Below are 27,926 nucleotides of genomic sequence, written 5' to 3'. Positions count from 1 at the left end.
AATATCCAGAGAAACTAGTTGGCTCTACAAGAGTGTCATCCATGGATCACTGACGAGCAATTATGCAGGTGATATCCTTCAGCTGTTCACATGTGATGTTGTCTAGTCGCATCATAGCTAACACTTCCATTATGGATCCAGCAATGACCAAGTTTTCACTTGAACAAGTTCTTTATTAATTACACAGATGACTTAACATGTACGCCAAATGCAGGCTGTAATTTCACTTGTGAAATAGTCTATTTTAATTTATCGTCAGCACTGAGCACACAGAGGGTGCTCAAATTTTACACTTTCAAAATTCAGGTTTTATTTTTCATTCTGTTGTGGGCTTTTTTTTGTTACAGTACCATTCACATAAAAATTTTACGTTGCAAAAGGCACAATCATAACTGTAGAAGCTGTAAATACCGGGCAGTTTGTTGTACTGAAACGTGAGATAGCAGTTGATGAAGAGGTAAACAATATGCTACTTGTACAAGTGCTTTTTGCAACAGTTTTCTCAAATCAAAAACAAATTCACACCAGCCTTTTAATAAACATTCAGCATGTGTGATAAACCTTTCGCTCTGACCTAACCGCATGAGTATTATGTCAACGCTACTTAAAACATTGAGCATTTAAAGTTTTTTGTCTTGTTTCAAATACATGAAAAAATTTTAAAAAGTTGTGGATATGTGCTAGTTGAGTGTCACAGTGCTGTAAATACATGAGTAATAGCTACTTAATACAAAATGCTCTTCACTCCTAACAGGTATGTCCAGAGCATACAAAAAATGTGTGTGAAGCATTATTAATGTGCACCATGCAAAAGAAAAAGCACAAGCTTTAAAAGGGTGCTGTGAGCATTATAAATTTTCGCCAAGACTTGGCACACTCTACCCTGACATTTGAGTCCATGGAGCGTGTCACGTCGGAAAGCTGAACAGCTTTAGTGTAGAAGTGACGTGCAATGAATTTAAAACTAGCATTGTGTCAACCCTACCTGTACAAGTGAGCAGAAAAGGCCATTGGAGAGGGGCACATACTTTCGTTGCTCAATATAAACAACACTTCCATCTAGCTATAAGAGCTGATTAAGACTATAGACATATCAAGTCAGCAGCATGTTCTTCGTGGCACAGACTGCCCCAGTGGAGGCGACCCTGACAGTGGGACTGATGCTTGCCCAGATTCATCCAAGTTTAGCGCCTTTTGGTTGTGGAGTATCTGCAAAAAACAGATTACCATAAGGGGGCTTGCTCTCCAACTGAGGGAGACGTGCACACTACTTGCACAATCATCACCAATCCAAAAGAGTTATGGGACGCTCTCCAGTTATGTCTATTCTACAATAACTGCTTCTGAGCTACTTCTCTGTTACTTTCTATCAATACACTTGGGGATGTTGAATTTTGTAATTTGTTCTGGTTCTCTGCTGTCAGCAACAATTTTATTCTCTTGCTTTTTTTCTTTTTTTTACTTCTGAGTGAAAAAGCAATCAAGTCATAAAGCAATCAAATCAAGACAAGTTCATAAATGATGGCACTATGTCAAGCACCCTACAACCAATTTATAAAGCCTGGGTTATCTCAGTTTAAGTTGAGGAACCCACTAATCATTTTTACAGCATAATGTTTCATAGTTGTACCTCCAAGGGGCTCCATTACCAGTACATGTATGTGGTTGAAAGAGGAGTAGTACTATGCTGCGAGTATTAATCCTGTAAGAACAGGTCATAGTTATAGGCAATGTTCATTTTTCTGGAGATTGACTGTATAGGCCACAGAAACAAAGTGCTGCTTTAGTTTCGACACGTAGTCAGTGGGAGCAAATTTTTCTAGCCCTCCAACCATGTTTTGAATTTACCACTTAGTTCGCGTAGAGGCGAGTCGCAGCACGAAGGTCAGTTTGCTTGCTGTTGCCGCCGCACTTCCTCACGCCAGCGTTTTAACGAGTGTCCGTGGTCATCGAGTGAGATGTGTTCATGCTTGCCTGTACGCACGTGACACCATGCTTGCTAATTTAGTTAGCGAATATTTACAAGTTTACACAGCCGATAAAACTACTATTCTTACTTCGTATAGCTGTCCAATAATTTGATATCGCAATCGATGCTTTGCCTTTCGGGCAAAACGGTGACTTTCCTTTTGGCATAATCACAGTCACCTACATGTTCTCATGACCTCATACAAAGTTGTAACCCGGGAGAAAAAGTATATGGACTACTGGCATGCCTAAAAAGCTGGATTTCTTTGTAGTTCAGATGTACAAACCAAATTTTACGAGTACACTGGAAAGGCAGGCTGCATTGCAAAGTTTGGAACGCAGTCCTCAGTTTCAAGTTAAATTCATAGGTGGAAAAGAAATTCGGCTTTACCATGGAATCCCTGGTCGGCATACCTTGCCTCAGGGGATTACATCTAGCCCCTTTCTAGTGACCTGATTCTGATATTTGGAACTTCTAATTAACAGCAGCACAATTGGAGGAGCAGGCATATATGAATCGATTGCTATCCTTTAACGAAGCGCCCTGTTATCAGAAAGCTTACAAGATGTACAAGAAAATAGCTTCGCCTACTGAAACGTCGGCCAGCCTGCCTGGGGCACTTTATTCCCGATTATACAACCTTTATTCCATGGGGCTTTCATCTGTCGGCCTCCATCCTGGCTTTAAAGCATGAAAAGATTGTTTTTTAAGCACAGGCTGGTCGTGCGCAAGTTGCTCTGGTCGGTGTGTACGCTTGTATCTCTCCCTCTATTAACCGCATAAATCATTCTCAAGCAATCAAACAGCACCTACCTGTGTTATAAGGAACCTGGCTGCCTCCTCAATGTTGAGGTTTTCCTTGGCCGATGTGAGAAACCATCCACCAAAATTGTTCTCCCTGCAGAATTCATTCATGGCAGCTGGGTTGTTTACGATGCCTTCTTTGGACATGTCGCACTGCAAGTGAAATCCACATGGAAAGATAAATGCTTGGAGACAGACCACATGCACGCAGAAAAAATGCAACGAGGGAAAGACAGGAGAAAGCTTCATGCCAGTCACTGAATCATTTCAGCAGGCAAGAAATAGAAATAATATGTATTTGTTAGAAGGATTGGCACTAAGCATAGCATCTAAAAAGATTTTTTTTTTTGCCAGCCTAAATTTTCTGCTTATTTTCTATAACTATTTTCATCAAGTGACAACATTTGGGCAGATTGGGAGAGCTTGGGGTTTAATTTTTTCTTTCACTGTGTAACCGGCATCCTCTCATGGCAAGATCGAACTAATTGTTCAAAAACCTTTTGGTTTGTACGAGTCCACCTTGCAGAAAGGGCACTATGTCATATTTCGATGGGTTCCTGACCATATTGGCACTGATGACAGGGAGCTTGCCAACACAGAAGCAAAGTTGACCCCCTGTGATGCTATACTTCGATCTTGATCCCATTTTCGGGGCTAGACGCTAAACGCTATCCTTACATGATTAAAGGAGTCATAGCAAGATGTAACATTGCTCTATGAGCTGTGCCCGTTGCATCTTCGCCGTGTGTAGATAATCTCCATATTCTGAAAGAATTAACTTGGATCCTTGGCTAATACTGTGCTCATCAATTTTCTGAGAGAGTGAAATTTAAGGAGTGATTTCAGTTATTAAAGCGAAAGTTTATTTCCTCCACATTTTCTTTAAAAAAAAGTCGCAGTTGCGCCCGATTGGAATTAAAAGCATAGCGATAGCAATTGAAGTACTAGACCACTACACGCAGTAAAAAAGGTTGGTAGTGTTGTCGGCCGTATAAATTGCAGTAAGCATCCACTTTCTAATTAAATTAACGAGCATGGTGTTAAGCGCACGCAGGCAAACATTAACAGATCTCACTGAAGACGCGCGCTTAATCACGTGACCTCCAACATTGAGTGCGTGGAAAGATGGCGCGCATCAAGCCACTATATGTCCTTTTCGGCTGACACTCAAACGCTTTCCCTCGCACCACGGTATGTGGGGAGCGATCTTATCGGACTTTGGATTTCATACGCAACATCACGGTGATGGCGACAACGAAAACTCGCCTGGAGTGTCCATATAGTTGCGATCGCAATAACAACGACGGAAGGCACTGGAGAACCGACCACAAACTGGAATTATAATAGGTGAAAGTTCCTGAAAGCCCATGGTGACATGGCCGCCCTTCCTAAGTTGGATCCAGCATCCTGATTACGGTGTTTGTATCCTTCTCGGTTTTCGAGCGGAGAAGATAGTCCCATCACCATCAGGGATCATGCCTCCTTTCTCCTTCCCGAAATTTTTGTGTACCAGGATACCTGGCATACGACAACACCCGCCTGCCCCCCTCTCAGGTCACGTGTGATCGCCACACGTTTACGCTGAGCGAGGAGTTTCGCGGTGAAAACGTGTCCACCTTCGTCGTGTGCTCTACTTCCAAATTGCTCCAAAACAAGAACAGCGTGCTTCGCAAACGCCAACGAACGCTTAGTTTTAATCTGTTCCGACAGTGTGCGGCGTCCGTACATGTAAAAAATAATAATTTACGTACATAAGCATCTCTATCAAAACAATCGTCGTCGTATTCTCTTTATTTTCTCTCCCTTTAATTACCCCAAAAGCTGAGTAGCCAGCTACTTCAGCTAGACCTCTCAGCTCTTCCCTTATCCAGTTCGGTCACAAATTTTTATGGAGTGTCGATAAGTTTGCCGACGACACACAATTTTATTCCAAGGCGCTGCTGACTCTATTGAAAGATAGAAGGTGGTATAGAATTATGCTGTGTGCATTTTCTAGTGAAGGCTCTTAATTACGGATTAAATAAATATCGGTTTTATTATACAGTTGTGTTGCGTACTTTTACAAAAAGAATTGAATTACTGGTTCGGCGCACATGAAGTTGCATATTAGCTGCAAGCATTACGAGAAAGAAAGAAAAAAAAACTATTCTTTAACCGTTGTTGACAGAACGCGCCCCGTCGAACGTCCAGATAGAGTCCTTGCATACATTTGTTAAAAAATATTGAAGGACTCTGGTCCTGTCAGACATGGTAGTGCCAGAGTCATACAATACTTGTAGTGCCTTGAGAATGTGGTCGGGCGTAGCAGGTATTGATGTGAAATGAACCCATATTCAGTGCGCAGGGATTTCAGTTTACCAGAATATTAATATGTGTGACTTTTTCCCTTGCCATCACTTCACAACTGACAAGAACAAGTCGGGTACACAAAAGTATGCACCGTGACTGAAGGGGAACTCAGTGTGCGGGCTTCGCCGTATGACTACTCTTCTTGCGGCAAAGCAACATTTCAAGGTGAAATGTGGGCGAACGAAGTGCAGGAAAGGCTTTTGATGAATTACGTGGGACTTGAGTTGCATTGAATTGGGGGCATAAAAGCAGGTAGCTCAGATGTTAAATTCTGGAACGTCGCTGATGTGGAGCCACTTGGAAGTAAAGGTCCAGCTCGCCGGTATAGATTATACTGGCTTCAAGTTAGGGACGGGAAGACAGAGTAGAAGGCGTTCACAAAAAAGCATTTTTTTTTCTTTGTTTTGCGAATGTCTTCGCAATTAAAACAACACGAAGACATTGTCTTCGCGTTAATTCGTCGTCTGAATAGTGTAAATCAGGGCACATTATAATGAGTTCCACTGAGAAGCGAGATAAAGCTGCACAAAACAAGGGCAACGATAGTTATGGGGTTAAAGATGCAGTTAAAAAAAAAAAAAAAGAATGACTTGCCATCCCGGTCCTGCGAAAGTGGACGTCCAGCGAAGCTGTTGCAAAACCACCGCTACAACTGCTTAGGGGTGTATGCAATGCTTTATTGATGGTTCGGATGCTTGTTTTCAGCTTGTTCTTTATTGAAACATACGCTTTGGATGCGCGATTCCAATGAATGTGTGCACTGTTCGCTTCACTTTGCTGCGTGCTCGTAGCCTCTGCATTACGAGGGGGATGAGCCATTGCATTTTTTTATTTTTTAGGGGGTATGAGCAATTGCTGATGATGATAGTTTTTGTTCACGGACACCCTCACGAAAAATGCCGACCACCGAGAGGCTAACAGCTTAGCTGGTAAATAAAAAAAAATGAAAAAATAGAAACCGTTCGATGCCGCTACCTCGAAGAAAATTGGTGGTGTGCGCCCTAAACAATACTTTAGCTACCTCTAGCGCCAAGGTGTGACTGGAAGCGACTCGCAGTGTTTTCGCCAAGGGAAGCAGAAACAATATGTCATGCCCTTTTAAATATAATTTTCGATCAGCTAATTATGGCTACACTAATCGGAAGTGTACTATAACTGCTGGCGCTTTAGGTACCAAAGAGGGGGAATATATTTTACGGAAGAGCGGAAAGACCCGAGATATATCTTGCTTACGCGACCCACCCGTTTCGGAATGCGTCAGTGGCGACCGCGAACCGAATCCGCGACTTCGTTCTCAAAAAGCAGAACGCCATAGCCATCTGAGCCACTACGGCGGTAATCAGCGGTAGCGATTGCGTATGGCTTTTACTGCGCAATGCAGAATCCACACATGCCAGTCCATGCAGTGCAGTTAATTGCATAAATCTCCATTTTGGCATAATTCCTTTCTCTCTCGCGTCGAGGGGAAATGAATTTAGCCAAATGGAAAGATGCCGTTTATCACAGACAGCTTCTACAACAGTCGCTATAACGTAGCGCGCGTTAAGACCACAAGGCGTGGGTGCGTGTCTGCACATTATTCATTAATCAAGTTTAGCGCGCAAAGCACGCGATCATGACACAAACAAATTCAGACACGCGACGATCAAGCGCTGACAATCGTTTATGTTCACAACGCAGACCTCGAAAGTATAGCAACCACTACGTGTTGCAAAGAATGACCAGCCGTAGGTTAGCGTTCGACCGGTGTCTTTTATTGCGATAGCAATTATATGGACATTCTAAGCGCATTTCTGCCGTCGTCGTCGCCGTGAAGTTCCGTATAAAGTTCAACGGCGATAAAATTGTTGCCGCGCGCCGTATGCTGTATGTGCGAGTGAAAGCGCGCGAGGGACGCGCGCTTTCACGGAGAGCGAACGCACGGCGGAGAGCAAACGCAACTTCTTCCGTCGTGCGAGAGGACGTGGGGGAATGGGAGGGGAGGCGACGTTTAGCTGCGGCACCAAATGCGTATCTTGTGACTGGGCGCAAGGGGGAACTGGCGACTCAATCTCCCACGCGAAAGAAGGAAAGCGGAAAGGCAGCGCGGGAGGGAGGGGGCGCGTCTTCTACTCTGCCAGCAACTGCGTGCTTGTACTTTGCGCGGGTGAGGGCTGTCGCGCGCACCGTATCTTGAAATGGATCTCCACACGGCTCTTACCTTTTTATGCGCTGTGCTTTCGCCGCTCACTTTCCGCTGAAGCGATAGACAGCACGAACATTCGGTCGCTGCTGCGGCCGCGCTTGCTCACGCCAGCGTTTTGACAGAGGTTGTCTGCGGTCGAGTGTGATCTATTCATGTTTGCTTGTGCGCGCTGACACCATGCTTGTTAATTCAGTTAGTAAGCGAATGTGTCCAAGTTTATGCAGCCGATAAAACTACTATACTTACTCCGCATAGGCTCTCTACTAGTAAATTTGCTATCGCAATTGATGCTTCGCCTTTCGAGCGAAACTGCGACTTTTTGTGTGGTGATCATTTGCTTCGTGCCAAACTTAATCCCCACTCATGCGCGTACGCACCTTGTTTGCTAGAAGTACGCAGGGTACGGAGCTTCCCTCGGGCAGTTGCACTTTGCTGTCCAGGTCTGCCTTCCACTTCCGCACCGCCTCGAAGGTCTGCGACCGCGTCACGTCGAACACGATGAAGGCGCCGACAGCCTCCTTGTAGTAGACGCGCGTCATGTTGCCGAAGCGTTCCTGGCCTGCAAGCCGATCATGTCGCACGAAAATGTAGCAGCAAATGCATTACAGCAATTGAAGGAACGGGCAAAACTAAATTATAGTTTAGATTCGTAAAATATTGCTAAAGAACTTCTCTTTTTTTTAGTTTGGTGGGAAAAATGGTAATAACTGATGCAGAAAATGAACGACAAATTTCTATTCCTTGAATTTCGTGCCGAAATCTCAGCGCCGTTTCGTCAGCGTGACGTCACGTATTTCAATGTATCGCGAAACGTGTCAGACGCATACGCTACGTCAACGAAAATAACAATTGTTTCTGAACTTATAAACTTATTTGGAGGCGACTATGTATTTCGCTACGTAATCATAATGTAATGCCACTACTTAAGCTCACGATAATGCGTAATATAAATTTTATTGTTGGGAAACCCAATTAAAATGTAATTTAATTTAAATTGCAAGGATAGTTCCTGCTTTCCAAAACTCGCGAACTTGCTTATGATTTATGCATGCCGCGAATTGCTGTGAATGCGTTCATGCTGTCGAAAGGTACGTCTCAAAGTGACACCTTGTACACCAGGGAGACTGTGATAAAGCTGGATTAGTTCTGAACACCTTTCTTTTCTTCTTATTTATTGCGATAGCAATTATATGGACACTTCCACCGGATTTCTGCCATCGGCGTTGCCGTCGCCGTGAGGTTCCGTATAGATAAAATCTTCGCCGCGCGCCGTATGCCCGAGCGGAAGTGTGCGGGGACGCACGCTGTCACGGAGAGCGAACGCACTCAATCTCCCACCAGCAAGCAAGGAAGCGGGAAGCGAGCGCCGGAGAGAGCGGGGGGGGGGGGGGGGGGGCGCTCTTTTACTCTGCCAACAACTGCGCTCGTCGCTCGCCCCGCACCGTCTCTTGTCTCCACACGGCTCTGACCTTTATGCGCTGTGCATTCGCCGCTCAGTTTCCGTTGAAGCGACAGACCGCACGTACCTTCGCCCGCTGCGGCGCATATGCGCTTGTTGCCAGCGTTTTGACAGTCGTTGTCTGCAGTCATTCAGTGTGATCTATTCATGTTTGTTTGTGCGCGCTCACACCACAGTTAGTAATAGTCGGGCCACATTTTCCAACGCACGCTACACATGCAATGCTGCCCGGATCGGCAGTGCAGCGCTACAGGTGTGTCCCTTCGCACGCGCTGCCCACGGGCAGCGCTTCTCATCAACACCACCGTTTCACACGCGCCTTCTCGTGGTCATCGAGTCTCTCTTCATGTCGGTCTACTTACGCCGCAGCACACCTGCTTACTTAATCAGCTCATGTTTACTACAATTCATATTGCTACCAAAGCCGCTCACCTTACTTCGTATGACATTGCTGTGTTGCTATCGCATTCATTGCTTCGCCCTTAGAGCGAAACTGTGACATTTTTTGACATGCACCTTACCCTAACTGCATAAACGTTTTTGCATTCCCCTGCCATCAGATTGGGGGCGTCGCAACCGGTAATTGAACCTGCGACCTCATGGTCAGTATGTGTCAAATGTTCCAAAGTGGCTGTTGTATGTTAATTTTGTTCGTTATTGCAGCTGTAATGTATGTGCCTCGTTTTCTTCCCGTTCGAACTTATCAAGTTTTCTGTCGTTTCCCAATTTTTATCAGATATATGCGTGGTTTCGTCTGTATTTCATGTATAATTTTTATTTATTACAGTACCCTCGGCACTAACAAGCCTTATTAAAAAAATGGGGGGGGGGGGGGGGAGGGGGTGTTACACATTGCAAAATATAAAATCGTACGAACTGCACCGGTAGCACATGCACTGCAAAAGCTAGTATCAATACTGGATTCGAAAAAAAAAAAAAACATGTATCACATCAAATAACAGGTGCTCATCGAATACTGGATTAGAAACAATAATCGCAGCAGGGAGAAGACATCACTAGAAGTAGCGGTCACAACATTGCCCTGTAAGCGATTGCATTCTGAAGCTGGGCGTGAAAAAAAAAAAAAGAAAGAAAGACAAAAAATTCTAGCGTGTCAGTTCTGCACTGTTACCTAACCTTGTTAATGTGATATACCCCTGGAGAGACGTAGTACGGTTGCAATATGCTGTTGTCACGTTCTATGCATGTTCGCGAAAAAAAAAGTGAAACATTTTAAATCAGATTCTTTAAGTGCGATAGTCTTTCTTGGGCTACCGAAACGCGAAAAACTTTATCTGTCCGTCACTCGATTCAACCGCCCGGCCAAAACCGATTAAACCGCCCGGCCAAAACCGATTAAACCGCCCGGCCAAAACCGATTAAACCGCCCGGCCAAAACCGATTAAACCGCCCGGCCAAAACCAACCAAGCTACTAGCACTGGTGGCACGGGGTCATACACGTCAACATTATACAGCGCAAAGAAAACCTCGGGCCTATTTGGGGCAAAATATATGTACATAACCGCGATCCGCAGCGTTCATTTAATTAAAAATACATATTGGAATGGTTTTTAGGTTCGTAATTAAAAATCAACGCGTTAGAAATGGTGTCGAAGAGACGCTACGCGTTAAAAACAAGCCGACTGAAGCAGCGGCTCTGTAGCCGGCTTTAAGCCAACAATAATAAAATGTCAGAGCAGATGGCGTGAGAGCAGGACGAATGCGGGAAATTAGAATTGAATTCAGCAAAACCTCCATTGCATCCATCATGGGAGGAGTAAGAGGGGAGGGGAAGAGCATGAGGGGTGGGAGGGGGAGAAGAGAGGGTGTTACGTATCAGGGGCGGCAGAAGACTATCGTCTTTCGACGTTATAGCAGATATGCGGCCAATTTTTTTTCTGCGATTATCGCGTGTTTATGATTGATTATAGATTGGGTTTTTATGGTGCAAGGCCGGGTGTTTCTCAACTGAGGCTTTTCTTCGCAAAGAACACGCTGAAACGAACCTTACGGCTAAACCTCGCGCCCTTTCTAATTTCTTTTATATTTCTTTTAACCACGGATCCCATAAACGCGTACTCAAGTACTGATATAGATGTTTCTAGTTTCTATAAGGAAATGTTCCACTTTCCTCCGCAAGAAACATAATACTGTTACAGGGTTTGGCTGTGACGTAATATATATGGCGGTACAAAAATACATTTGCGATGGAAAACGCGCCTAGGTACTTAAACTCGCTTGCCAGAGTTATGTCATTGTCATCTGCCATTACAAGCGGGAAATAGAGTGGCTACGAGAACATTACATCCGTAGTTCATTCAATAGTTTGATATGCATGTTGTCTTGCGCGAAACTTCACTCTTGAAGGCACTTTAACTTACACTGAAGCGCAATGAAATATTTATTGTTTTATACTTTCAAATTCACGCTGCACGTATAATATAAGCAATACTTACCTGCTATATCCCATAACTGAAGCCGAATGAGGGTATTTTCATCCCATTCTACAACCTTGAGAGCGAAGTCGACGCCGATCTGGACATCGCTCGAGTCAAGGATTGATGACAGCGGTCAGAAACGCATTTCCGATAGCAAAACTATGGCGGAAAGGTCAACGCTTCGCATAGACAATGCCTGCGCATCCTACAATGGCATCACACAAACGCCAAAGAAATAACTAGGTAATGTAACGTAAACCCGCTAAGTTACAGCATTGAAGGACTCTGGTTATAGGCATATTTGTGCAAGCACAGTGCGGAACATCAAGACATAGCAAAAGATAGCGCAACATGACATTGCAAGGTACGACATTTGACGACGTACCATGCCATAGGGAAACATAGAAATGAGAAGGAAAAAAAAAACAGCTTAACCAGAAGAGATGCTTCTAGTTTTCTGCCCAACTTTGTTACCCCTGCACTCAAGTGTATACACTTGAGTGCAGGGGTAAAAAAGTTGGAAAGAAACGAAAAATACAAAGAAGGAAAAGGCGGGAGGGGAGGGGGTTAGTATTAGTGCACTGTATGTATATAGCCAATAACCTAATGTAGCAGAGGTTAAATCACGCTACGTTCTTTAAATGGAAAGAGTGCAAAAACAAGCGAAGGCAAAAGGACGGCTCGGCTCGTCTCGTCTTCCCCATGTAGCTTCGCTCTGTCTTTCTTCATTTGAAGGTCAGCAGGATCCAACTCGGCTGAACTTCATTGCTTATTCAAATCCCGACATAACGTATCGCAACACAACTTAGAATTGGGACGGTCATTATGCGGTATATATGCGTATAGGAACAGGATACAGTGGCCCTGTAGTGATGCGAGAAGAACTGGTGTACGTAGCGCTTGATGATGCTGGTCTTGCCGGTGCCCAGCTCACCAATGACCAGGATCTTGTACAGGTGCTCGCGCTGAGGTTCCTTCATCGTGACCTGCGGAAGCCGCGCTCAAAATCAGCACTGGCTTGCCTGTGAAAAGAAAACGCAACAATAAAGAAAACTGGCATAACTCGAGGATAATTAAGCGTCCCACCTAACACGGATCAAGTTAGAAAAAATAAGAGAAAAGGGAAGGGGGGGATCAGCAGTAAGGAAGTGTATTTTTGTACATTTTAAAACATCACTCAGTCGTTTGCGACGCGCTTCCTTTTGCGTACCTATTTTTCCCAGCATTTAAAAGAAAGCCGCTGGGCCGCACGAAACGGCGGGCGCATTGCAAACAACTGTTAATGATTTTTTTTCAAATGTGCTCTACATACCTAGTATGGCCATTTCGGCTGTTCATTTAATAATGAAACTCGTCCGTCCGCCTGCCCGCCCGCCCGCCCGCCCGCCCGCCCGCCCGCCCGCCCGCCCGCCTGTCTGTGCGCGTGCGAGATAGAGAGAGAGAGAGAGAGATCTAACCTAAGCAATGTGGTATCAAATTTTTTTTATTAAACTCTGGGGATTTCCGTGCCAGAACCACAATCTCATTGTGAGGCACGCGGTGGTGGGGGACTCTGGATTAATTTTGACTACCCGGGGTTCGTTACCGTGCACCTAAATCCAAGTAGACGAGCGTTCTTGCATTTCGCGCCCATCGAAATGCGGCGGCCGCGGCCGGGATCGAACCTGAGACCTCGAGCTCAGCACCGCAACGCCATAGCCACTAAGCTACCGCGGCGGGTGATGTGATATCTCTCAGCCTTGCTTTGTTCTCCATTGGGAATATGGAACACGCGTACACGCATTACGGAGAGAATGACACTCAGCGACAAGTTGGCAATTCTTACGTACCAGCAATGTCTCGTGCATACAAGTCAATCAGCGCAAAGTAAAGTGCGAGAATCTAAACTTGACTTCGACCAGAGAGTAAACTCAGGGCCTTTTCTTGGTAGGAAAAAGACGGAATCATTTATTTTTAAGTGGCAAGTTTTCTTTTTGATAAGCCGACCGGGGGGGGGGGGGGGGGGGAGCGTCAAGAACAAAAATAAGCGACGTCAAGTCAGCTCAAGCGACGCCAGTCGCAGGTATTTTGTATGATTGCACGACATTATTATTATTATTATTATTATTATTATTATTATTATTATTATTATTATTATTATTATTATTATTATTATTATTATTATTATTATTATATTTGTAAACATATACACAGGAAAGTGAAAACGAGGAGCAAGGCTGGCAACTGCCACCAGAAGGGGCACAACGCCTGCCTACTCTTCAGAAAGGAGGACACAAACATAGAAATGGAATATATGAAGAAGTGGAGGAAAGAGGAAAGCAAGAGCGAGATGACAAATCTCAAAGAATAAAGTAGAACATACAGTACAGGGCCCGTCACTGCAGGTCCCGCTACTAAAGAATGTAAAATAGAAGAAATAGTTTCTGGGTTACAAACGTGCCCCTGAGTTCGTTACATCTAGAAAAATAATGAGAGCGCGATGAGCCTGATGGCGTCGAGACGCAGAATCACTGAGGTACAAACATTCGTCTAGTGTCGTACACCGCAGGCTAAGGAGATGATGGTCCCTCAATAGTGACATGCGCTGTGCACTGAAAGAGGGACACTCCAATATCAGGTGCTGAAGTGTCTCGCGGCAGCCGCAAGACGTACACGATGGTCTGGCCACACGTCGTTATCTGTATAAATGTTCGCGCACGTTCACACAGCCAACCCTTAGCTTCAGGAGTTGCGCTCCAGCGCGACGAGGCAAGCCTCGACCGCGAACACGGGGCGGGAACGTTCCATTTGCGACGCGCTGGTCTGGATGCTGCTTGAGTAGGTGGCGGCGAATCAGCAGACGAGCGTCATCAAGCTCGCACAAAATTTCAGGGCAAGCACAGTCGTTATATGAGTGCATGTTGAAGCCAGCCGATCGGCCTCTTCATTTCCAGCGATTCCTACGTGTGAAGCCAATTGGAATATTGCCGAAACAGGCATAGCAGACTTTTTGTGTATGTCAGGGACTGTGAGGTAAATGGGGAATACGTGTTTGGTGATATCTTTCGGAGGCGGAGGCGTAACTGAAGCAGCATGTTCAGAAATATCAGCAATGTTCACAAATAATGCCGCCATTTTACCATGCGAGAAAACTGGCAGTGAATCAGACGATCAATGAGCATTTGACCATTCGATGCGCGGTGCAGACGCTCAATATGATATAGAGCTCTCTGGTCTGCTTGCAGCCTCGGAGGTAACTGATGCGCTTCAGTGAGTAATGGAACGGATTGCGCCTTCCTAAGGTAATCCCAGTATTAGTCGAAGGGCAACGCGATGATCTCGTTCCAGTTGGGCCATCAAACTATAGGTGGTACATTCAGGACTGGTAGCGCGTACATCATGCCTGAGAGTACATGACTGGTACACCTGCAGAGCTGTTGTGTGGTTGCAGCCAGCACCTCTAGCAGTCAATGCGGCCACATACTTAGGGAGGGATTGCGATTTGCGTCGTACAAATTTAACGGCAGGACGCCAAGAGATGCGATAATCCACAATTAGGCCCAAATAACGGTGTTGTCGCACTCAGCTTATCGGCGTTTCGTCAAGGCTCATACAGTCGGCTCATTGTTCAACGAGCGCGTTGTTTAGGGTGGTATGCTATTGCAGCCGACTTAGCAGGTGATATCTGCAGGCCAACTTCACCCAAGTACTCCGAAGTCGCGTTCAGAGCTCTTTGCAAGCTTGCACGAAGCCGCGGGCCAAGGTGCGAGGGGCCGCTTATACACAGAGCAATATCATCTGCATAGATAGCTACGCTCACAGGGAAGTCACTGTCCCGAGGCAGGCGACTTGGAAGCGCGGCGACTACGGTGCTAAACAGAAGCGGCGATAAAACGCTGCCCTGTGGGACACCGCACTTCACAGTGCGGGATTCACTCGTTATTCCTCCGACACGCACTTTCATCCGGCGCTCCGATAGGAAATTGTACACAAAGCGGAGCAGATGACCCGAAATTCCCGCGGTTGCAAGAGCGAAAATAATCGCCTTATGCGCAACCGAGTCGAAAGCTTGCTGTATGTCTGGGAAGAGCATGTAGGCGGAGTGCTTGTTTCCTTCAGCAAATTCAAGCGCTGAGACAAGGTCTGAAATGCCGAAATGCTATCCAGAGCTGAACGGCGGCGACGAAAAGCACTCATCACATCAGGGAAAAAAAAAAATAGCTTCTGTAGCCTGTAGTCTAGGCGAAACGGGACTATTCGCTCCATTAACTTGATGTCATTTGAGGTTAGGGATACTGGCCGGTATGACTCGAGGTGTCTTGCAGGGTGCCCGGGCTTTAAAATTGTTATTACGACGGACGATTTCCACTCAGCAGGGATTACACCAGTTCTCCATACTTCATTATACTCGTCCAGTATACGGTCATGAAAACTCTCATCAATGTTCCGTAATGCTTGATACGTCACACCGTCTTCACCTGGGGCAGTGCGGCGTTTGGAGAGACTGAGCGCGTGTCGCAGTTCCTCAAGAGTGAAGTCTGCCTCGTCCATCTGGCAGGCTGGACCGTAGGAAGCAGTTATGGTACTCTGACTTGTCAAAGAAGGAAGGTCGCCATTTGTGGTGTCACTGGACATAGGAGAGACGAAAAGGTATGCAAATGCCTCCGCTAGAGCTTTTGGTGCCTGGCCAGTCGATATGCACAATGCAGCCGTAGGGTTCTTGCAGATTTCGGGAGTGCGGAGAGCCTTCAGTATGCCCCATACACTTCCAAAACCACTTCCAGTATGCAGCGAACTACATAAGGCGGCCCAGCTCTTGCACGAAGCTGTTTTGTATGCTGTCGTATGGATGAATCAACGCGATTATAGATAGTCCAGTCGGTGCGTAGTTTAGAGCGCTGTGCCCGCCTATAAGCGCGGGGTCGACATGCGCGGAGCCGCAAAAGCTTAAGATTGGACTTTGGTTTGCCGATACTCCGTCGTCGTTGTACTGTAGCTTCTCGTAAACACTCACTCACCAGTTTGAACTGTCTTGAGATGGTGCCTCTGAGATCAGCTGATGGAACTTGTCCCAGTTTGTCACTGTATATAGATGGCAATCTGGCGGCCCGCAGTATGTGTTGGTGTTAACCAAATGGACAGGTGATCTGAGCCCCACGGGTCAGCTTCGGATGACCAGGCTAAGAAAACATCTATCGTTGAAATCGCGAGGTCTATAGTGGAATGCTCCTTTCCTCTACCTATAAATGTAGGTGGACCGTCATTCAGTATTTGCCGATCATTCTTGATAATAAGCTCGTTAATCTCTGCCCCACGATTGTCTTGGGGACGGCTACACCATCGTGGATGGTGGGCATTAAAATCTCCGCATTACACAAACGATGCACCACACCAAGACACTAAGCACTCAAGTAGTGAGGTATCTGAAGAACGTGTAGGCCGGTTGTATATGCTTGCCACCGTCGTAGTCCCACCCTTGAGGCTCACAGTAACACCATGAACACACCACGCAGATCGCGGAAATCTGGGAGCGTTGCTTACTAGCCTACAAAACAAAGAAACGAATAAATTTGAAATTCTGAGGCGATACGGGGATGTGAGCACGCATGAGATGTTCGAAGCGTGTACATGACAGTCACCAGGAAGGCACTTTCGAGCAGCCCTGGTTGGCAAAGCAGCCAGTTTCTTATATAGTTAATCATGTCTTGGCCAACAGCAGTGACCGCCGTCATGTCCCATTATCGTTACCCTAACATTCTCTTTCTTTGTTGTGTCGTCCTTTTGTATTTATTGCAACAGGTCAGTAACTAACTGTGGTTGTTAGCGCTTGTGTCATGTGTTTCTCTTTGGTTCTTCTGTCCTCGCGCGCTCTTGTTCCCTTTCAAGATGCCAAACCAACCACATATGCCCACTTGGTACCATGCATGAAGCAAATAGAATATTTATATGGTGCCCAAAACGACTCCGCGCCGTAGGTGTGTCCCTTACCGACGTCTAAGAACGTCGCCGTGCCTGTTTCTGCAAACGCAGCGATATCGTTGGAGTGCAAGCAGATAACGCGACGCAAACCGCAAGCTGTTGAGATTTGCCACAGCAAGCGCGTTCCTGGGAAGCGCATTTGTTGCACTCGCTCTAGACTTGATTTTATCACAACCCACAGACTGCTCTCTCTCTCTCTCTCTCTCTCTCTCTATATATATATATATCTATATATATATATATATATATATATATATATATATATATATATATATATATAGCGTGCACTCACGCTTGCAATTATTTGGTGAGATTGAGTAAGGTAGAACACAGCGTGGAAAAATAAAAAGCTTTAGCACTACAGGAGAATTATATACCTTGCTGTTTCACTCCCTCTCTTCTGCGTTAAATCAAATCTGGAAAATACAGAGAAAATATCGCGCACAGAATTTTTCCGTACACATCTGTGGTCCGCCGCAGTGCACACGTTGCACTGGAAGTTGCCTACGCGTTACGAGCTTCTTGTCGCACGCTAGTAATATAGGCCATGATCATGGGGGGCGCTTCTTTTACCTGCTTATATTCAGTCGTGAGAGTAGCGGTCGCCTGTCTTTTCTTCCCGTGCGAGTTGTCTTTGCTAGCGCTAATGTTCCTCGTCAGCAGCGCTGCGAATTTAGAAACAAGAATAGGCACTGCGCGTGTGATATGCCGGGAGAACATGTGGCAGGGCTCTTTGATCTGACAAGCGTGTATCTGCTTCTGACGTGCATAGTGCACCTACGAGAACAATGTTAGTGCGGATTAGGGCACGGTCAGAACGCGTGTCAAATACAAACAACTGCCCGGAGAAACCGGGCTTCGCAGATAGCTATGCGTCGGGTGCTATGCGTATCGTCTATGCGTCGTATGGCGAAACATTGTCGCAGAACGAAGCCCTATTGACCTGTTTCGTCCGAACACGCCCCTGCTGCTGCATTCGAAGGTCGAACAAGCTTCTGTTTTTCTTAGGTGAAATGCTGCTGCGAAATGTATGATCAGGTTGCGGAGAATACCGACATTTAGGTAAAACTATCAGTGCTTAGGAGAATAAGTATGAATATTAAGTCAGCCTGTATTAACAAAGTGCGCTTCCGCGCTATAGCAAATATGTCACCGTTACCCGGAGGAGACTTGATAAACTGGAAAGCTCGCAAAAATGAAAGCTATAGGTGGCGCGACCACAACCTGAATTTTATGAACCAGCTCCTCTGGGTGTCACGGATTGTGACAGCGTGTGCTCCGGATCTAGTTAGTTATATAATTAAAATTAAATTTAATTCAGTGATTTGACCCACCAGAACCACGATCTGATTGCGAGGCATGCCGTAGTGCAAATGGGGACTTGGGAGTATTTTTGATCTCCTGAGGTTCTTTAACGTGCGCCTAAGTACACGAGTGGTCTTGAATTTTGCCCCCAATCAATAATTTATCGAAGAGGAAAGCATTATATTGCATTCGGTATGGACAGAAGAGTCAGCCTACAGTGATTTTTATAACGTGGCACATAAGTGAGAAAACATACTGGAATACGCGACGTCTCAATGGCATATACCGGCATTGAGATTTCGGCGCAAGCTTCCAGAAAGGGAAGCTTTGTTTTAATTTTCTCTGGTGGTAACCAATATAAATCCGTCAAAGCATGAAAATATAGCTTTGAAAGAACTCGTAACTAGATTAAATAATTTAGTGCAGCTTCGTAGTGTACCTTTAAAGGAACGTTCGCGCCTGTTGGAGGCGCCGGCTGCTTCTCTGATGCGATAAGTTTGCTCAGACCATTTTAAATACTATTCAAGTAAACGGGAAAAGAAATGATGTAATGTGCATAAAGATCGAATTAAAGCGAATTTAACCACTCGCTGACTTCTAGCACTTAGCACACGCACGCATGCGATTAGGACGACTGTACGGCGGAAAAGAACGGTTTATCACTCAGTCTAAAGCGCGCTTATATTCTAACCCCATAACCACACTCAGGAAGTTTGATGTTCCGCGACTTGAAATTGATTACCGGGTTTAAACTTGTCTTAATACAGCGCGCGATCTGCAAAAGTTCGTGGGGAACAGAATCGCCAGAAATGCCGTATGTCTTGCCATCGAACAATCCACATTTCCTTCTCGCCCTCTTTGTTTTGTTTTGTTTTTAATTAATAAGGGAAATAAAAAAAAAACTGTAGATTTTTACACTGGTGCTTAAAAAGTCAGTTCATAATAGAGTGAACGTTCGTACTGAAGAGCAAAGCTACTATATCAAGACAAATTCTAATGGTATTACTGAAAATAAAGTGCGTGTGTATTCATCAGTGTCTCACGGCCTCTTGAAGTCGGTTGGCGTATCAATCCCAGTTACCGTTTGTTCGCGACTCCTTTGCAGAATCCTTTTATTCGTTGCTCACTGCACGGCCAGTTTAGGTCCTAATGTTACATTTCCTCCCCTCATTTCTACAGTGTTATCTGTTACAGGATATGTTCGGAGTTTTCATTTTATGGCCTGGGTTTGGTGCTTGTGGTACATCCGCGCCGCACATTTCATTAATAATATAGCTTCAAGTTTACTGTTTAGCTTTATGTCAAATGTACTGTTACCACTTTTCTTGTACACAAAAGAGAGAGAGAAAAGTTTAATTACATATCTGGTGAGATCTAACGACAGACTTGGCAAGCTACTCCAGGTGAGATGGTAAGGGATGAAAGAAAGGGAGTGAGAAAAAAAAAAACACAATACACACACACACACACGAACGAATCGCACTACCACAAAAGTTATTTAGTCTCTCATTGAGGCCTGTATCCCGCAGGAATGCGATAAGTTATAAACTAAATAAATGACTGCTATGCTTCTTGCAATTAACCTTCGATGACGAATGTTTAATTTGCACGCTTACTGGCGATTATCGGCGCGAGATGATAAACGGTACACGGGATTTAAAAGAAAGAAAAAAAAAATGCTAATTTCTCGCTAAGTCTGGGAACAAAGCTTGGTGTAGCTTGTGCGGAAGCTTACATTTTTGATAAAACCAGTACCCTTAAACTTCGGGATATCGCTATCACAGGGATATCGCTATCGCGGCCCTTTTATTGAAAGAGAATGAATACTGAGGCAAACCACTAAATTCGAATACCTTGACGAAAATTAGCTGTGAATTGCGTTAATGACATATTTCAGTGAAGGAATGTACGTACTACGTTAGCCAGAAAGTTCTTAACGCTTAATAGCAACGTCAGCCGCGGCTTTATCACTTGACGGTTGCACGATGCCTTTGCGGTTTTCTTTTGTTCTACAGCCACTCTTATCCGTTATCGGCCGGTGTATCTCATTGTCTGACTCACGTTGTCTCAGTGTATCGGTGCTCGCTAAGCAAGGTGAGCTTCGGACAAAAAAAAAAAAAAAGAAAACTGCGTGGAAAAGTGACGTCCAGGGTTTGTCGCTGGTCAATTGTGACTAAATTCTGTCGCTAACGACCGGGACAGTAAAGAATGGCTGAAGAGATGCCGATTTTTAATGCAACGAAAGGACAGCGTTCTCGCATGACACTTAAGTGTTTCTAAAGACATACCAAACTGCTTCGGGGTGCTCCGGTTAATTACGTGTCGATTAAACGGATGAGTGCACGGTAGGTAGCAGACGTCGGATATAAAAGCGTTGCAATACAGGACTTTGGATTCTCGGATGGCTGCACCTATTTTACGATCGGAAAATGCTTATATATCGAGGCAGAGTGGAGATGCCTCGTACTGCGCTAAAAAGCTACACAATAAAATTTTACGGTTTTATTGGCTATCTCCGAGTTATTTGTACAGAGCAGCTGATTCTGATTTGATTTCCTGCAGCTTCTTATCAAATAAACTGGAAGTGCAATCAATCAATCAATCAATCAATCAATCAATCAATCAATCAATCAGTAGACCTCCTGTCCATAACTCGAAGCTAGCGTGGATTGCGAAGACACTGATTGCGAAGTTTTATAAACGAAACTGCGTTAAATGTACTCAGGGCTGTGCCTTCAAATAAGGCGATCTGACAATAATATGAATATTTCTGCGATTATTGAAATTTACACATAACAGCATAAAAAACTATAAAATAATTCATGAGAGACTACAGTGTGCCGTTTATATATGGGATAGCTCGCTAACATGTGTGCAGTTACCTTATTTACCCTCAGCTGTAAACTCTCGCTGTTAAAACATTTTTCAGAACCCATTTCCTTTCAAACCTAGCTGAGCGTTGGACGTGTTCTGATTTACGTTCACGTTTCAATGAATGATGATTGTACATTTCTAATACGTGCGTATGCGAATACTTGTTCAACATGTCTAACTTCTTAGCCTCTACAGCAATCTATGCTTATTGAGCTTTGTATAGTACGATGCTACGCCTGGGCTATATATGAGGTATGCCGCAGTGGAGGACTGGCTGCGCATTATTTTCGACCTCGTTACGTTCTTTAACGGGGTGTGATACCCCACCGCACTGACGTTCTTGATTCCGTTTCCGAGGAAACGCGGCCGCCGAGCTCACGCAAAAGAACAAAAATGTAGATCTGTAAAGATCAACGTCGATACGTGTGGAACGCTAAAGACATGCGACTTATGGTGCTGTCATCGTGGGAACTAAGTTCTACGCAACAAAATCGGCACAGAGTCTTTGATCCTGCCGTTCCCGTTTCATGCTTCGCCCTCTAGACTCGTCTCGTGCACCCAGGCCTGGAAACTCAACTTCGCCTCAAAACAACAGCCTGAAGTGCTGCGATCCGAAGCGGCTAGCTCGAAGACAGCGAACAGGAATACGCAGAATTCTCGCGGCAGCAATTCGACGAAAGTGAATGTTTTATTTGACAGTACATCTTGCCAACCTAAGGTAAAAGAAATAGCTGTGCGCCCGCCTGACTCAAGCGCGTTGAAACAACGAGCGGTGCGGATGCAACGGAACCTCCCCATCCGAAGGGGGCGCGAAAACAACGCGCTCTCTGCACGAGCAAGTCTTGTTCGAGAACGTTCTCGAGGACCAGCTTCCCATCGTAGTACGCGCCCTTAACGATCCTCGAGAATTCCGACGGCTCTCAAGAAGGTCTACTCGCAGACTCGAGGCAAGACAGAATGAAAGGAATACTCACGGGCTAAATCCTCAGTTCCTTTCACTGGTTCCAGAAAGCGGACGACATGGCAAGCGGTCGCTTCAACTGAACGAGATAAGCGGCGTCAATCTGCCGCTGTGACTGACGCCTGGTGAAGGACGGCCGTACTACTATCTGTTGGTGAAAAAATGCCGCTGGAACGCTATCGCCCGGCGAACCCACTGACAAGACGAGCGGGGCCACCGGATTGAAGCAGCCGGGTGCAAAACGCCCGCGCAGCATCGCCGCAGCTCATCTCGGCTTGAGTCATTCTGATCGCTCGTCTTTTTACGCTTCTTGCGCCAGTATCGACTGAGTTCGTCAGAGCGACAGGGGTGGGATACTTCTGACCGGTTGCCTTAATTCTGTTCAAACGATAAGTGATCCCAAAGCAGCAGAACATCTCCGCAGTTATTCCGTGCGGCTGGTTGCTTTCTTGTTCAGTCACTGAGGAGGTGGCGGCCAGGCACCGCCTGACCACCATTCCTCAGTGAAAATTTTTTCACTTAAATAAAGTTGTTTCTCTCTCTCTCTCTCGGCAATGGGCCCAAAGCTTAAGTCGTGGCTACGTATGCTCTTAAGAAGAACGCATATCAGAGCCGCTAAACCATTCTCTTCTTTCTCGAGTTTGACGTGCCAAAACCAGTTCTGATTATGAGGCACGCCGTAGTGGAGAGCTTCGGATTAATTTTGACCACCTCTGGTTCTTTAACGTGCACTACAAGGTAAGCACACGGGCGTTTTTGCATTTCGCCTCCATTGAAATGCGGCCGCCGCGGCCAGGATTCGATCCCGCGACCTCGTGCTCAGCAGCGCAACGCCTTAGCGCCGCTAAGTCAGGCTGGCGATTTGTGAATAATGCTACGTCTCAACCTGGTCCAGAGTATACCTTGGACGTTTACCACGATGCAGCCCCTTTCGTCAGCGTCGCCCAGACGGCGACAGCGCTCGACACTGACGGTGGCGGGCAGACAAGCGTCCCAAATCGGGAGTGGGCCTTTTTTGGTGTTTCCCCGAGGCAGCCCCTTTCATCAGCGTCGCCCAGACGGCGACATCGCCGGACGCCGACCCTGACAAGCTGACCGTCACGAAGATGCCACGGATTGAGGCGAGAGGCCAACTTCGAGGAATTACTACCGTGGGAACGACAACGATCTCGGTTTCCTAGATGACCACGCAGTGGCAGCAAATGCAAGGGCGAGGAGGCAACAGTAGCGGCGGTGTTGGGTTGCTGAGCCGTGCTCCCTATAAGGGCTGCAGAAATATGCATCTTTTCCCACCTCGAACCTCTACTACTACTACTACAATACAACCCCTCTGATTGGCCGCACCAAGGTCAGCAGATTCCCCAGTCGAGTCTCCTAGGGAAGACCAAGAGATTAAAAGCGGAGACCGGTGGTGCAGTGGGGGTGGTGCTGACGTGACCTGGAGCGGTATTCTGTAAGAGTCTACCTAGTGAACTGTCCATTTCGCCATTTCGGCGACCGTTGATTCGCTGCAGCTTGACGTGCAGGAAGGTGCCAGCCAGTCTCCTTCCTGCACGTCAAGCAGCAGCTATCTGTCCAGCGGACTGTCCATTTCGGCGACCGTTGCCGAAATGGACAGTCCACTAGATAGACTCTTACAGAATACCGCCCCTGATATGAACTCGGACGTTGAATATGCTCCTGATGGAGTGGGTTTCCGTGCCAGGGGCCAGTGTACATAATGTAAAGTAAACCATTTTCCTATTTCCTACTATTGGATGTATTCATCGATGGGCTTGGTGGATTCTTTGCCCAAACGCCACCTCAAGCCGCAACAATAACCGTTTCCGAACTCCCAGTGCGAAAGGTGGTTCGATTACGAGAATTTCTGCCCTTGGTCGGGAAAGCATTGCGCAGATATTAAAGCAAATGTTATGCGAACGTAACTAATGATTCAAATGTTTGTGCAAATTCACGCAAATGCAGTTCACTGTTTACGCAAATGCATTGCTAATGAGGCTATTGCTTCGATGTATAGGTGCGCTTTCCATTTCAATTCGGCGCGAATGCACATTAAGTTTGTTAGATACAACGTGCGTGCCTGTTGCACTGAACATCATCTACCACCGCTCACAAGTCCAGTTTATTCACAATACGCATCTTTAGAAATGCCACCATTCGTAATAGCCGATGCAAGTTCAACTAGTACCATTTCAGACGGTTGCACGGGCTTCGTGTTAAAACTGGTGGCGCAACTCTCCCTCATTCTCCTCTCCCACGCAGGTCTGCGCTCTCCTCCTCCCCTCACCCCCTCACCGCCACAGGTGCGGCGCAGCAAATCATTGCATATATCTCTCCCTCTCTCTCTAAGGGTACGCCGGTGGGCGGTGCAAGTGTCGCGGCGCAGTATATATAAAGCGCGCGTTCGCTGTGCTTCCGTCATTCTCTCTCTGTGCAATGATGTGCGAAACGCCATTAACAACGTCGGCGCTAGTTGCAGCGGCAGCGATACCGCCGCGGAGCAGAGGAAGGCTCGTGAAGCCGAACGTAAACGTCAACGTCGGCAAGCGGACCCCGAACTTTGGGCCAGGGAAGCCGAACGTCAACACAACCATCACCATCAGGGGAACGTGCATAGACTTCGTCTTCGCAAATTTCAAACTCGACCCTCTGCAGTAAGACCCATTGACGCTACACTTCACCGACCACAAAGCCATCGTCTTCAAGATACCGCGCGCACCGACGCTATAGGAATCACGTACGATCTCTAAATAAAGGCGCAACAACCCCGTACAAACGTCTCCTCTCTTCTCAATACATTCTGTCACTCTAACTTTCATTGGGTTGTGTTGCCAAGTGAAACGAAACGGAAACTCGATGCGCACCCCCCGCCGATGCTTTCGCATCCCACCATGGTTGCCCGTAGGGTGAGATGATGTGATTTTTTCTATTGCCGGACGCGACCATCGAAGAGTGAGCCCTTAACAGCTTCGCTGTGAAAAGGCGAAAGCTTGCACTAGGCCGCGCAAAGCTCAAGACACAGCGAAGCTGGTCGATTGCTATCGAGCGGCTAGCCTCCAACGCGTTCGGCGTCGGCAAGCAGCAGCGTTCTTGGCACTGTGCCAACCTTGGTTAGCCTGCTTGCGTTTGTGGCATGCCAGGAACGAGGTCGCTCGTAGGCGCCGACGCGTCCAGCGCTAGTAACGCGAAATGTCGCCAACGCGTTCGGCGTCGGCAAGCGACAGCGTTCTTGGCATTGTACCAAACTTGGTTAGCCTGCCTGCGTTTGTGGCATGCCAGGAGCTCTGTCGCTCGTAGGCGCCGACGCGTCCAGCGCTAGTCACGCGAAATGTCGCGAAAGGGAAGGCGCCTCCGAAAATGATCGCTCGAGAATGCCTTCCTACAAGCGTAGTTAAGTTAAACCAAGTTAATACCTAGCAGTAGCAGCCAGTAAGCTTCGCTGTACCTAAGCATTGCGCGACCGAGTGAAAACTTGCCTGACTTTAAAATACATACCATTGGCGACGAGGCAAGGAAGTTACCCACGCACCGCACGTAGCCTATGCCTACGATTGTAGCCTCCATGGCGACTCTCGGCTCTATCATCATCATCAGCAGCCGCAGCCTATATCTATGTCCACTGCAGGACGAAGCTCTATAGTACTGAATAATTTTTCGGGACCGGCTTGGCATCGTGGTCAGAGCACTTCAACATTTACTTCGAGGTCAATGGCATCAAGAAGGGCATTCGGAAACGTGCCACTTTGCTATGACGGAAAGAAGGTTGCCCCGAAAACGTTGCGCGCCGTGCCGTTAACAGATCACGTCTCCCCCCTCCGCCAGCATTTCGACCCAGAGCCCTCCGAGCTCTACAGCACAGAGGCTGCTTCCAGCTTTGGGACCAGCTGTCAGGCGAGTCCATTGCAACCTTCGTAGCAGCGCTGAAGAAACTGGCAACCCAGTGCTCTATATCACAAGCTGCGTGCTGTGGACCAGCCTGGAGAGCTGGACGTCTAAAAAAAGAAATGTCGCAGTTTCACCCGAAAGGCGAAGCATCAATTGCGATAGCAAATTAGTAGAGAGCTATACGGAGTAATCAGCTTTATAAACTTGGACATGCAACAGCACCAGCAACGCGCAGAACTCTTGTCGACGCCGTCGGCGTTCTGCCAGCTTTCGCACCGAACGCGCGCGGCGTTGGTGACCCTGTCCGGTGTCTCTGGGGGCGGCTCGGAGGTTTCCGACGAGATCAGTATAGTAGTAAGTGGTTCGTGTGGAAAGGGAAAGGTTGAGGCTATCTTTTGCAGCCCTTGAGGGAGCACGGCTCAGCGCCAAGACGAGATCAGAATGGGACACTCGTCGAGCAGCGTCGGAAGTATTTACCACCACCTCGCCTCGCAACGTTTTTACATAAATACGCATTTGGCGCCGCAGCTAAACGTCGCCTCCCCTCCTTCCCTCCCGTCCCCCCACGGCCTTTCACGCGAAGGAAGAAGTCGCGTTTGCTCTCTATATATGGTGATTGTAAAGGAGGAAAGATACGCTTAATTCTGCAGTCCTTCAGGGAGCACGGCGCAAAACGCGCGTTTGCTCTGCGCCGTGCGTTTGCTCCCGTGATAGCGCGCGTCCCTCGCGCGCTTTAACTCGCACATAAAGCATACGACGCGCGGCGAGGATTTCATCACTATTTGATGTCATACGGAACCTCACGGCGACGGCGACGGCAGAAACCTGCTTTGAGTGTCCATACAATTGCTATCGCAATAAAACATTGCAAGAAACGAAATTGCATGACTTGAACATCGTGACGCCCATCCAACACCAGAAGCTTATGGTCTCGTTGGAAGTAAAACACGAAACCCTCGCATTCGAGGTTAGGTTGATTCAGAAGCTGCCTACTCACTCATCAGTGAAGAGACGTTCCGAAACGCATGGTCTAACCACCCGCCCACTCTCCTCAAAAGCAACATTGCCTTGCGAACATGGTCTGGAGAAGGCCTCCAACCTTTGGGTGCAGCACTCGTCAACGTAAAGTTCAAAGCCTTACTGCGTACATTACCGCTAGTTGTAATGAAGGCACAAGGCTGTAATCTCCTTGGCCGCAACTGGTTCCAGTCACTTGGCGTCCCATTAAATGTCATTGATCACATCCACTCTGACAGAAGTGTGACTACTGTACTCAGCAAGCATGATGCCGTTGTTGATTGCACCAATAACGGGTACAACGGACTGCCTACCAAGCTCTAGCTCCACAATTCAACTTCTCCCAAGTTCTTACGTGCGCGATCAGTTCCATTTGCCCAGATACAAGTCGTGGAGGAAGAGCTCGAACGTCTGAAGTGCTAAAGCGTGATCCAGCCCACGCAACATGCTACTGTGGCGGTCCCAGTTCATTTGATACCATTTGCATGTTAATACATCTACAAGTCAGCAAACCAACCGTGTTTTCTTTTTACTGAAAGTGGTTACAAGATAATGAGATCCCAGATACGCCAACCCTGTGTGAAGTCAGCTAAGAAGGCGTTTTCAAAAGTAAACGGTGTGATCTGAAGAAGGCGTTTTCAAAAGTAAACGGTGTGATCTGGTTACCAGGCATACAACACTCGATCAGCGTCACGAATACAGCCAGGCAGAAGCACCTTGG

The 27,926-nt window shown here is 46.7% G+C and overlaps 1 protein-coding gene across 2 annotated transcripts; it reads right to left on the bottom strand.

Moving 5' to 3' along the window:
* Nucleotides 1-705: 705 nt before the first annotated feature.
* Nucleotides 706-22,492, bottom strand: LOC119450146 (ras-related protein Rab-32). Of its 2 annotated transcripts, none has more exons than XM_037713518.2 (6): nucleotides 22,317-22,492; nucleotides 12,063-12,191; nucleotides 11,224-11,302; nucleotides 7,685-7,866; nucleotides 2,783-2,926; nucleotides 706-1,209 (listed from the first exon to the last, which is right to left on the bottom strand). In XM_037713518.2, exons 2-6 carry the CDS (start codon nucleotides 12,183-12,185, stop codon nucleotides 1,099-1,101), a joined length of 639 nt encoding a protein of 212 aa, XP_037569446.1. In that variant the 5' UTR covers nucleotides 12,186-12,191; nucleotides 22,317-22,492; the 3' UTR covers nucleotides 706-1,098. The 2 variants fall into 2 exon arrangements, with proteins under 2 accessions (XP_037569446.1, XP_037569447.1); XM_037713519.2 differs by having other exon boundaries at nucleotides 12,063-12,227; nucleotides 22,317-22,489.
* Between the last annotated feature and the right edge of the window lie 5,434 nt (nucleotides 22,493-27,926).

This window comes from Dermacentor silvarum, chromosome 4 (assembly GCF_013339745.2).
Source record: "Dermacentor silvarum isolate Dsil-2018 chromosome 4, BIME_Dsil_1.4, whole genome shotgun sequence".
Lineage (NCBI taxonomy): Eukaryota > Metazoa > Arthropoda > Arachnida > Ixodida > Ixodidae > Dermacentor > Dermacentor silvarum.
The sequence above is the reverse complement of the archived record's forward strand: the minus strand, read 5'-3'. Positions and strand labels throughout refer to the sequence as shown.

Coding starts and splice junctions, on each gene's coding strand:
- LOC119450146 (XM_037713518.2), bottom strand. CDS start 12,185: ATGAAGGAACCTCAGCGCGAGCACCTGTACAAGATCCTGGTCATTGGT. Junction 2,927..7,684: donor GCGTACTTCTAGCAAACAAG/GTGCGTACGCGC, acceptor TTTCACTTGCAG/TGCGACATGTCCAAAGAAGG. Junction 1,210..2,782: donor CCAGGTTCCTTATAACACAG/GTAGGTGCTGTT, acceptor TGTTTTTTGCAG/ATACTCCACAACCAAAAGGC.